Source organism: Apodemus sylvaticus, chromosome 7 (genome assembly GCF_947179515.1).
Source record: "Apodemus sylvaticus chromosome 7, mApoSyl1.1, whole genome shotgun sequence".
Taxonomy (NCBI): Eukaryota; Metazoa; Chordata; class Mammalia; order Rodentia; family Muridae; genus Apodemus; species Apodemus sylvaticus.
In genome coordinates, this window is record NC_067478.1 from 7,547,966 (window position 1) to 7,560,617 (window position 12,652).

Consider the following 12,652-nt stretch of genomic DNA (forward strand, 5'->3'; position numbering starts at 1 on the left):
GTAGGAAAGTAATCCAGGTTTCTTTGACTTTGTATCTATTCTCCTAAAATCTGCTCTTTGGTAATTTGTCCATTTCACATAAGTTGTCAATTCTCTTGTCATGACATTGTTTATAACATCTTCTATACTGTACTGTACTATATTGTACATCTACTTACCACCCACACTCTCCTGAGCATAATGGGTTGGTCTCTCTGCTCTCCCATGGATATGCTGTTATCCTTACAAATGAACTTAGCCCAGATATTTCTCAGCTCCTATCTGATTTACTGTCTATCTGATCAGTGACCTTTGTCCTAACTGAGCCTATCCTAGTTCCTTTTGATAGGAAAAAAAACTATCACATAAAAAAAGAAAGAAACTTGGAGAATTCATGGTGTCTCTAAAGGGTTATTTCAGGGGTGGGAGAGATGGTTGAGTGCTTAAAAGACGTTGCTGTCTTTCCAAAAGACCTGGGTTCAATTCCCAGCAGTAACATGGTAACTACAGCTGTCTGCAACTCCAATTCCAGGGTATCTGATGCCCTCTTTTGGTCCTCACAGGCACTGCACAATGTGATATGCACACACATATTGCAAATTAAAAATTTAAGGTATCACTTATTTATCAACTTCATTTCTACAGCATTAGCATTGCACATAATAGCAATATGTACAAATGCTAAAACAAAATAGGCTTCAGGGTTTTTTTTTGCAAAATATTCATTAACATTTGTTCCTTAGCAAGTGTGAAGTCCTCTGCAGCCTGTGGGCTACACAGGTATGACCACTTTTCACTTCGAGTCACACAGGTCAGGATTTGTAGATGTCTGGAAGAAAAACACTGGAGACCCTTCTTGGTGTCACCCACACCCCGACAGCAGGTGGTTCTCTGTCTAGAGGACACTGGCACCACTGCCATTTCCTCCTCAGAGCCTGCCTGTCACTCACTTGGGACTTGTGCTTCGTGGTACTCTGGGATAACAAGCCTGTTCATGAATTCTGGGCTCCTCGTGTCCAACTGGTTTCTCTTTCCCAGTGGACAGCAGTGCCTGGCTGTGTCTGATTCTTCAAGGATAGCTATTTGACCTTTCATAAGTATCTTCGTATCAATTCCTTAGGAATCAAATAATTGATCTCACACATTCTTGATAACCTGCACATTAGAAAGTTAAAATTACTCCCCTCAGTTCATGTTTCAGTCACTTCTGTTGTGATGATAACATATTCTAAGGGAAGCAGCTTAGGGGAGGAGGGTTTCCCGTGGCTCATGTTCTGAGGGACACATGTGTTAGGGCAAGAAGATGCCAGCAGTGGGGTTGAGGCAGCTGGGAGGGACACAGTACAGTGTGTTAGGACAAGGCGACGCCGGCAGTGGGGTTGAGGCAGCTGGTTATAGGTGTCTACATCAGGAGATGGAGAGGTGAATGCAGTCATGCTCTGCTGACTTTCTCCCTGTCACGAAGCTCAGGACCCCACACCATACAGCGGTGCTGTCTGCTTATGGTATAGAGCCTTCCACCTCAGATATCAAGATGATGCTTCATAGGCAAGTCCAGAGCTAATTTAGTCAGGCTGGTCACTCAGGAATGTGCCTAGATGCTGTTGGCTTGACAAGTATTACCCATGACAGCCAACATCCACCTTGTTATCTGGCATTTTGTTGGCGAGGGGAGGAAGAGCTGAGCAGTTGGCACAGATCCGACCTTGTACAGCATGCTGTCCTTGAAGTCTGCCATCTTCTCTGCCAATGGGCTCACCTAATCAATGGCCTGCAGACCCTTAGAGGATCCTTGCACGCATTCAGCCACAGCTATTTTTACTCAGTTAATCACAACACACAGGTGAATGGTGCCATCTTACCATCCGAGGTCTGGGCATGTAGTTCGGCAACTCTGAGGTTATATTACATAGTCCAATAACAACAATAACAACAGAACTGTGTCCTTAAAGTTCCAGAATAGGGACTAGGAGATGACCCCGCATTTGAGAGGGTTTGCTGCTCTTCCAGAGGACCCCATTCCATTCCCGGTGCCCACGTCAGGTGGCTCACAGACTTGTAACTCCAGCTCCAGGGGATCCCATGCCCATTGCTGGCTTCCATGGGCACTACTTTAAAAATAAATATTTAAAGAGAGACACACATTCAGAATAGTCCTGCCAGAGATACCACTGCACCGATCCCTCAGCCACTTGCCCAGTGGATCACAGCTTAGGTTGGACTCTGCAGCCTCATGATTTTTGGCAAAGTCTGTGGTTTTGAGATTAACCCAAACTGTATGTTTGTAGCACCATCTTCCACAGACCTTTCTCCTCCAGCTCAGCTACCACACGGAAGGGCATTCCTAAAGCAGCGTCCCTACAACCTTTTCAATAAGGCTTTGTATTTCCTGAGACATGGCTGCCTCTCTTTTCTGAAATACCTCTCCCCCTGCTTACTAATTTATAGGCATGACCTACAGCTCCCATGCAAGGTCCAATCATTTTACAACTCCAGATGAGCTAGTTGTTTCAACCATTTAAAGCAATTTTGAAAGGGGGGACTTTCTTTGTCCCCCCCCCAAATGACTAAAACAAGAAGTTTCTTCACAGGAAACGCATAACACCCTCAGTTTTGTCTCACTTTGATAAAGAGGGAAGCCAATCCAAAAACTATTAAGGTTTTTTGTTTTTCCAGTCTGCTCTAAGTCCATCAATAATTATTCAGAAGTAGAAACACCTTGTCCCAATTCAAATAGGCAAAGCCAGGCTACCTTTCTAGGCTCATATTTCTCTTCTCTTCCTGTAATTCTTGTAATGATGCAGTGTCTAGACTACTTGGAACAAGTGAAGAAGTCAGGAGTTTCTTCTGTGGCTTTGCAAGTTCCCCCCCCCATTCCTCCATACATCCATGACAACACCCAGGGCCTACAGAATATATAGAATTTATTAAACACTCATGAGAGAAAAAAACACCCAGGAATACCATGCCTTCAAGCTTTTACTGAGTGGGAGAGATGGTTCAGACTCATCCACGCAATCTGCCGCTTCATTTTAATGTGATTCCTTTCCATGGCTCAATCAAGTAATGTTCCAAATAAATGATTTGTATTCATAGAAAATTATGTCATATCCATGCTTTTGGAAGACACCATTAAAAAGTAATTAGTCTAGGATTAGTGAGACAGCTCAGTGGGTAAATGTTCTTGCTGCCAAACCTGACGACCTGAGTTTAATCCTGGGGACCCACACAATAAAAGTGGAGCACACAAACTCTGACTGCCACATGTGCACTATGGTGTCCATTTCCCCCCGCCAACACACATATACACATGCCTCTGTGCATATGAAATAGCGTGTAATTTAATAATAAAAAGCTATAGTAATCAGCTCAAACTGTGTAAAGCTATTGCTGTAAAGTTGCCTTTAGTAAAAAATCCAGAGGCGTTTGTCAAGTCAGAATGGCAGAGTTGGGTTTGGTAGGTAAAGTATCATGATAATGAGGGTTCCCCAGCCTCAAAATAAAAGCCAGCTGTGGTGGTGCACATCCGTGAACGCCGTCCTTGCAGGGGAGGAAAGTGAATGCTGTCCCCGGGGACTGATGGCCAGCCAGTCCGGAGGATCATGGAGCTGTGAGAGATGCTTTCACAAAAGATGGAGAGGGAAATTGGAAGAGTCAAGAGGGGCTTGCACAACCTGGAGTGTCAGTCTGGGTGCAGTTTGTGTGTGCTCGCACAGAATCCCAGCTGGGCCGTGGGGGGTGGGAGTGGGGGAGAAGTGCAAAACTAGCAGTCACCAAGAACTTGTAGCTGGGGGCGTCACAGCCATTTCCTCCGAAGTGCTCTCTCCTAACTTGGCAAGCCTGTCACTTCAGGCTTCCCCCGCCCCAGGAAAGTCTGTCACAGGAGAGCCTAGCCTTCTGCTTAGCCACAGATAATAGTCTTCAGAGTCTTAAATCCACACAGCACTGGCTTGCTTAGCCTAATCCCCCCTTAATTTTCAGATATTCCTATTACATTTTCTATGACAAGGGTAACGAGAAAGGCATTCCTGCCGAACGCTGACTGTCAGGATGTACTGAACAGAGCTGCTCTTGAACTATAATAAAAATCTTTACTGTTTCTTTCAGTATCATGACATAAAGTTTAATCACCAAGTGTATAGGGCAGCCTTCCCTACAAAGAAATTAGAGGCTGTGTGTACAAAGATAGAAGGTGCACCGGAGAGGCTGGGGTGAGATTCAGTTGGTAAAGTGCTGTACTACAGGGACCAGGACTTAGTTCAAACCTTAGAACTCACATAATAAAAGCCAGGTGTGGAGATGCAATCTTATTTACAGAAGAGGGGACTTTGGGGGTTTCTTCTGAATCTCTGGGCCAGTCAGCCTACCTTGCTAGGCAATTTCCACACCAATGATAGGCACTATCTCTCTAAATGGCAGGTAGTGCCTTAAAATGTGTATATACCAAAAGATAGCCTCCATTATCATTTTTAATCTGCCATACAGACACACACACATACACACAAAGACACAAATGTTTGCAAAATGTTTGAAGAAATCATTAAAAATTCAATTTATTTATCTGGGAGCGAGGATGGCAGCGGGGAGCCCCTCCAAGTGCTGACCACTCCTGGGCATATACCCAGAGGATTTCCCGGCATGCAATAAGGACACATGCTCCACTATGTTCAGAGAAGCCTTATTTATAATAGCCAGAAACTAAAAAGAACCCAGATGTCCCTCAGTGGAGGAATGGATACAGAAAAGGTGGTATATTTACACAATGGAATACTACTCAGCAATTAAAAACAATGAATTCATGCAATTTTTAGGCAAATGGTTAGAACTGGAAAATATCATCCTAAGTGAGGTAACCCAATCACAAAAGAACACAAATGGAATCCAGTCACTAATAAGTGGATATTAATTAGCCCAGAAGCTCTGAATACTCAAGACACAATTAACATATCAAATGATTCCCAAGAAGAAGGAAGGAGAGGGCCCTGGTCCTGCAAAGGCTTGATCCAGCATTGTAGGGGATTACCAGGACAGAGAAAAGGGAGTGGGATGATTGGGGAATGGGTGGAGGGAAGAGGGCTTATGGGACTTATGGGGAGGGGGGAACTGGGAAAGGGGAAATCATTTGGAATGTAAACAAAGAATATAGAAAAAATTCAGTTGATGACATGTTAATATTTTTTAAATTTTTTAAAAACTGTTTATTGTGGTGTGTATGTATGTGTGTGTGTGTGTGTGTGTGTGTGTATGTGTGTGTGTGTGTGTGTGTATGAAAGAGAGGTGGGGCTGGAGGGAGGAAGAACGAATATGTGGGTTTGTGCACATGAGGGCAGTGCCCACAGAGGCCAGGAGAGGGTAATGGATCCCCTCAAAGTGGAATGACAATGATTCTGAGCCACCATCAGGGCGCTGGGAACCAAAGCCTGGTCCCCTGGAAAAGCAGCCTGTGCTCCCAGCTGCTGGGAAGTGAGGGGGCCTCCCTCCAGACTCAGACTTCTGAAGAGAATTTGAGTGTGAAGCCCTCCATGTTCTCAACCCCACCGAATGTTAGCCAAGGAATGAAGACTTATTGATTCAGCCTTACCGAGGCAAAACACAGATGGGGCCGTGAATAATCCAGTCATTTGAGGAAGCTTAGCCAAGAATCACATAAAATGTTCTAATTAACCAGACTGCCTGGGAATGCTTTAGCCCTAAATAATTCAATGGATTCCTGTATCAGAGTCTTAGGCATGCCTCCTTATAGACACAAACAGCAGAAAGTGAGCACATCAAAGTACTGTCCTGCCCCCCAGTGACTGGTGGCATCACCCTGTGCAAATGTCATGCGTGATAAATTATTAGATCCAGGTGCAAAGTTCATAGCTAGTAACTAGAGTGTAAAATATCCCAGTCATTCTACCCTCATCGCTGCCTCCCCCAGATTCTACAGAGAGGAGTCAATTCTCTTGCCAGTAGATAAGAAGTTTTGTAAGGTACCACCAAAGTCGACAAACGTGAAGATCAACAATACCATTCTGCAGCAGAGAATGTCCAGATGTGTGTGGTACAAATTTTGAGACTCAGCAGGAGGCAAAGTGTGTTCCTTAGAATATTAGGTCCTATAGGAATAAACATGTTGCAAATGCTGTTTAAATCAGCTTTAAGGAGACTTTTTAAAAGCATGCATCTTCAGCTTCTTAAAATATATTATTCATTAGAACCCAGAATATTTTTCTTTCCAGACAAGTAATATTTCTGGGGGTGGGGAGGAGGCATGTGTGTGTATGTGTGTGTGTGTGTGTGTGTGTGTGTGTGTGAGAGAGAGAGAGAGAGAGAGAGAGAGAGAGAGAGAGAGAGAAAGAGAGAGATTCTTTTTAGTGTGTGTGTTTAAGATTCTTGTGTGTGTATGAGAGAGAGAGATTCTTTTTAGTGTGTGTGTGTTTAAGATTCTTGTGTATGTGTGTGTGTGTTTAAGATTCTTGTGTGTGTGTGTGTGTGTGTGTGTGTGTGTGTGTGTATACAAATAGAGTGACTGCCTTGACAAGAGAGGGAACTGGATCTCCTGGAGTTGGAGTTACAGGTGATTGTGAGCCACCCAATGTGCATGTAGGGAGTGAAAGAAAACCCAGGTCCTCTACCAGAGCAGCAGTGATTTACCAACTGAGCTGTCTACCGAGCTCCATCTGGGGGAGTTGTTGACAAAGCACATATCTGGCCCAAGAGCCGCCAAATGTGAAATTGTATTTGCCAAAATGTCGCTCTAACACTCTGTACTTTTTTGAAAAATTGAAAGAAGCTTAATATCTGAATATTTTCTCTCTGCTCTAGGGTACAAAATAATGAGAAGCAGTGGCTGGGGAATGTGGCTAAGGATTGGGTAGATGCATCTTGGGGTGGGTGTGGGGTTGCATCTGAAGCAGCTCAGAAGGACTGAGGACCATGAAGTACGCTGATTTGTGATGAGATATGAGGGATTTGACATGGACTCTGTGTATTTGCTTGTGTGTGTGTGTGTGTGTGTGTGTGTGTGTGTGTGTGTGTGTGTGTGTGTAAAGATTAGAATACAACCTGCAATCTTGCAGGACTTGGTTCTCTTCTACCACCATGGTGGGCCCTCGGGTGGGACTCTCACCAGGCTTGGCAGCAAGTGCCTTCAGCTTCCTCATGAGACATTTTGCTAATTCTGTTTTGAGTCCTCCACTTGCTTTTGATCTCTTAAAATTATTTTATATTATGTGTGTAGGTGTTTGGCCTGCATATGTATGTGCACAGTGTGTGTGTGTCTGGTACCTGTGAGGTCAGAAGAGGGTATATCCCCTGGAATTGCAGTTAGGGATACTGGGAACTGAACCTAGGTCCTCTGCAAGAGCAGCAAGTACTCTTTTTTTTTTAATTGGATATTTTCTTTATTTACATTTCAAATATTATCCCCTTTCCCAGTTTCCCCCTTCCAGAAAGCCCCTATTCCATCCTCCTCTCCCTGCTTTAATGAGGATGTTCCTCCACCCACCCCACTCCTGCCTCCTCACCCTCAATTCCCCAACACTGGGGCATCTATGGAGCCTTCATAGGACCAAGGACCTCTCCTCCCACTGATGCCTGACACAAGGCCGTCCTCTGCTACATATGCAGCTGGAGCCATGTGTACTCCTTGGTTGATGTCTTAGTCCCTTGGGAGCTTGGGGAGGAGGTCTGGTTGGTTGATATTGTTCCTCCTATGAGGTTGCAAACCCTCTCAGCTCCTTCAGTCCTTTCTCTAACTCCTCCATTGGGGACCCTGCGCTCAGTCCAATGGTTGTCTGTGAGCATCCGCCTCTGTATTTGTCAGGCTCTGACAGAGCCTCTTAGGAGATAGCCATGTCAGGCTCTGAATCATCTCTCCAGATCTGGCCACCCTGTTTATTGAAATAGTGTCTCTCATTGGATCTGAACTCAATCTTTGGCTAGACTAGCTGGCCAGCATTTTCCCTGATCCTCCCTGTCTCCCTCTCCCTGGCATTCTCCAGATGTACACCACTGCACTGTGTCTTTACAGAGGCACTGGGGACCTGAACTCGGGTTTATGCTTTCTCAGAAACCACTTTGCTGGCCTCCCAAGTACCTCAGCCTAGATTCAGCCATTCAATATTCCCTTCCTAGTACTTAGGCATTACCTCATATTATAAAAGACTCAGAAACAAATGAAACTTGGCTCATGCCTTCTAAGAGATGGCATTCTGGCTGCCTATGAGGGGAGTGGTGCATGTCTTAAGAGCCGAAAGGTATCTGATGATGCAAAGTTCAAGTACAGACAGCACTAAGCCTCTCAAGCAATGTCTGTGTCCAAATTATAAAATGGGTTTTTCCTGGTTAGGAGTTTAACCCACTTATTTGTTTCTCTGTATGCACTGAGGATGCTGGTGTAGTCTATTTGGTTTATAGTTGTTTTATTAAGATGGTTCTATTTTTTTTTAACAAGCACATACAACAACTGTATTTAAATTTATGGATTAGGATGAATTCATTGCTCCGGTCTCATATTTGAGGATTTAAACACTCACAGCTAGTGGGTTGGATGTCATGCAGAATGCACCTCCTGCACACACACACACACACACACACACACACGGGACCAGCAGCTTGGGGTTTGCTGCCTGTCTGTGCTCTTACTTTTTGACCTCGGCCATCTCAAGCACATTCAGGATCAGGGACTTCGGATGCGCCATGAAAACATCCAAACCTTTGTGTGAGACAAGAAAACTCGCTTCATGGCCTGACTCCAGCACTGCAGCTTTGCAATGCAGCTCAAGTTCTAGAAACAGAGATTCATCTAGTAAACAGATGATTCCATGATTTAGTTCTCAAAGAGAAGGGCTGTGAATTTGCAGGAAGAACATACATTGCAAATAGGAAAACAGGTTATACTTTATTATATATACATATATGCACATATCATACTTAATATATGTGTATCCACATAATTTTTCTGGATGGTCTCACTGCAAAAAAAATTGCCTGTTATTCATAATGCGTATGTTAGTAAATAACATAATTTACCTCCCAAAATTAGACTGTTTTAAGACTTTATTTTTATCAGTTTTAATTGTGTGTGTGTGTATGCACATGTGCACATGTGCATATGTGCATGTACACATGTGTGCAGTCTCTGTGGAGGCCAGAGAGGGTGTCAGATCTCTTGGACATGGAGTTACAGGCAATTGTGAGCAGTGTGTCATGGGTGCCAGAAACTTAGCTTGTGTCTTCGTCAAGGAGAATACAACCTTAAAAGTTGAGAAATATCTCCAGCCCCATGGACTGTGTTTTTATAAGGGATTATAAAGAAAATGCTTATGGTGCCATTAGGATGGCATAGAAAGGGGGGGGGGGGACAAAAGCAACGTCAGCATTGACCCTGACAATCCCACTCTCCTTCGCTGTTCTTGGGTTGGAGCTCTCAGCCTTGTACATTTTAGACAATTGCTCTGTCACTGGGAGCCATCCCCAGTCATTTACTTTGTATTAACAAAGGTAGTGAGCAAGCAACGTTTGTCCACTAATATATTCCTATGCAAGTATTTCTTATATTGTTCCCCAGAATTTTTTAATTAAAAGTCATTGCTTACAAATGATGATGATTTATTCATTCAACAAAAGCCCATTCTAAAACAAACGGAGGGGGAAAAAACAGACATCATCATCACACTTGTAGAACTGGGGTTTAGGTGTGAGATAGGAGACATTCCAGCTCTCCCATGGAGTGTGTAGATGGACATGTACTGGGTGGGCTGAGGTAACCTGTGCTGTTGTAGAAAAGATGAACCTGCTACTGATACACGGTCTTACAGTAAACGAGAGTCACTGTTGATAAGACCCACGATTGCTGAGCTTTGAGTTTAACCAGTTGTGTGCTGTCCATTTGTCCTCTCATTAACCAGTGCCTGACTTGCTTGACGTTTGCAACCCCCAAGTTCATGTGCATTTTTCTTTGATTTTCTCTAGTATATGACTGCTGCTCCTATGCAAGGGACCTACATTCCCCAGTACACGCCTGTGCCTCCGACAGCTGTTTCTATTGAAGTAAGTCTATTCCGTACATACAAAGTTTCTCCCGTACACACAGAGGCAGGGAGAGAGGGATCTCAGCCATGCAAGTCCTCACAATCCAAGGAATCCTCAGATAAAGTCTTTATGCTCTTCTAAACCTTATCCCTGTAAGCTTAGTATACAGAAGTCTATACATTGGCTCAATCAAGCCTACATTTTGCTTTGCACATGTGGTTGACAAATATTATAGAAAGGTATAAAGGAAGAGTAATTTGCATGTTCAAAGTCCAAAGAATAAATATTTTTCACATTAAATGCAGATCACACTCGTGGACAGAGAGGAAGAACAGGTTCTAACTTAGTTCTCTTTCCTATTGCTGTGATATATAACAGAAGCACCTCAAGACAGACCAGGTTCATCCTAGCTCACAGTTCCAAAGAGTAGCATCCCTCCATCATATCTTTGGGAAGTCATCAGGACTGCTCACGTCACATGCACAGTCAGGAAGCAGAGAGCGATGAAGGTGTGCTGTCCTTCAGTTTCCCTTCCTCCATTTGGACAGCCCAGGGTCACAGCCAGGGAATGGTACCACCTACAGTTGGTTTTCCCGCCATGTTAACACAATGCCGAGAACCCTCACACAGTGTATCCTAGGCTGATCTCCTAAGTCTGAGCAGTCAAGCTAAGAACCAAAATTAACCATCCCAGCATCACTTGGGAGTTTGTTAGAAAGGGAGCGTTCCAGATACCACCACTCTGTTTCCTGAATCTGTCTGTTAATTTTAAGATGGTTCCTTGTTTCATGAGACAGCACCCTGATGCTCAAAGCCTTATGCTGATTAAAATTATCAAAGTGGGAGGGGTGATTATGCTTTTAAAAATATGAACTCCTGAATTTGGTTACAATAGATTCTTACTGGTTTGTCTGAAATATGTACTAAGTGTAGGGATATTCAAACAATCCCAGAAGATGCCGCTAGTTATTAAGAACTGAGAACTTTTGCTCCCGTTGCAAGTGTACTTACTCTGCATGAGGCTATGGGCTCCATCCATAGCACGCTAGGAAGCAAATTAGCAGAAGCCCACTGTTCTAATGAATGGATTCAACATACTCTAGCTTTCATAGAGACAGGAAAGATGTAATTGAATTACTGTGGGGATCACAAATCATGCTGTCGTCTTGTCCTTAGTGGAAGTAAATGGTCTCTCTTTTACTGGGACAAGTCCATCCCTGGCAGCTCTCAATTTTACTGGACAGAGCTGAAAAGATACAGAGGAAATCAGAGAGCCACATAGATAGCAATAGGTACTTAGACTGTGTCCACCTCTAGTTATAGCAACCATCCCTCTTCTCCTAACACCCAAGTGTTTTGTGGTCATTGGTGGGCATTACTTCCCCCTCAGCTGGAAACTGAACAACTGATCAGCATACTTCCTAGAGTCCATCTTTCCTGCTCTGCAACACAAACAATAACTAGAGTGCTGTGCTTCTTCATGGGAAAATTCACCAGGAGGAAGTGGATGGAGGTCTTTGCTAAATAAATTGGGTCTCTGAAAATGTTTGTGGATTTATCTTTGGAGTGTAACAGATGTATATTTGCAGACAGGTAAAGAAAGCCCCAAAGATTAGCAAGGTGTTGTTGTCTAGGAGACTAGGGCTATCACATTCTTATTGTTTGGAACTTTCTAGATGTATAGGTCCAAAGTTAAGCAGGTTTTAATTGGAGTTCAAGAACACAAGCTTAGATTACATGGTATTTGCTATGGTTAGTGACTTACTAAGCAACACAAGTGCCATGAGCACCAACTTCGCACGTGTTAGCCTTTCTATGCATCTCTTGCCAAAGGCTTACGTGACTGAGAAAGCCAGAGCCTTTCATTGGTATGGAGTAACAGACACGTGTAAGAAGAGAGCTTTGTAGTGCCAGGTCTGGAGTTGGAGAGACAAGACTATAACTGTCCTCACTATTCTGCCTTGAAGCCATGCTTGTGAAGAAGAAGAACTTAGTCATGTTGATGTAAAAATACCAGATGGACATTGGTTGGTATCCACCCATCAATCAATGGACCAATCACAAACCAATCCTATTTGGAGGTTCCAAAAAGAGACCCCTGTCAAAAAAAGTACAAAAGCAAGAAGTAAGTGGTGGGGACAACTGAACATAATCTATACGACCTATGTCACTCAAGTCACCTACATTACCTATGTTACCTATGTTACCTACATCACCCACATCACCCACATTATCACCCACGTCACCTATGTCACCTACACCACCCACATCCATCACCCATATCACCCAAATCACCTACATTATCACTCACATCATCATCCATGTCACCCATACCACCTGCATAATCCATGGCAAGTATCCAAGATTACCCCAGCTTGAGGCTGCTGTGGCTGCTGCTTTTCCTCCTGCTTCTCCTCCTCTTCCTCCCCCTTCTCCCCATCCCTTCTTCCTCTTCTTTTATTTCTCTGAAGCCTCTGACTGAATGCCTGTTCATGTCTTAGAAAACAAACCACGATAAAACAATTGAGAGAGAAAGAGAGAGAGAAGAAAGAAACAAAGAAAGAAACAAACAAAGAAAACCTACACAGGAACCTGGGCCAGACGGGGCTTGCCTTTGATCCCAGGACTCTACAGGCAGAGACATGAATTCTGAGGA

The 12,652-nt window shown here is 43.8% G+C and overlaps 1 protein-coding gene across 7 annotated transcripts in view; it reads left to right on the forward strand.

Moving 5' to 3' along the window:
* Positions 1-12,652, forward strand: part of Rbms3 (RNA binding motif single stranded interacting protein 3) — a 664,175-nt gene that overhangs the window by 641,323 nt on the left and 10,200 nt on the right. For all 7 annotated transcript variants that reach the window (XM_052187038.1, XM_052187040.1, XM_052187041.1 and 4 more), the window contains one exon: positions 9,937-10,014. In XM_052187038.1, the coding sequence (XP_052042998.1) occupies positions 9,937-10,014 (78 nt within the window). The remainder of the gene's footprint in view (positions 1-9,936; positions 10,015-12,652) is intronic.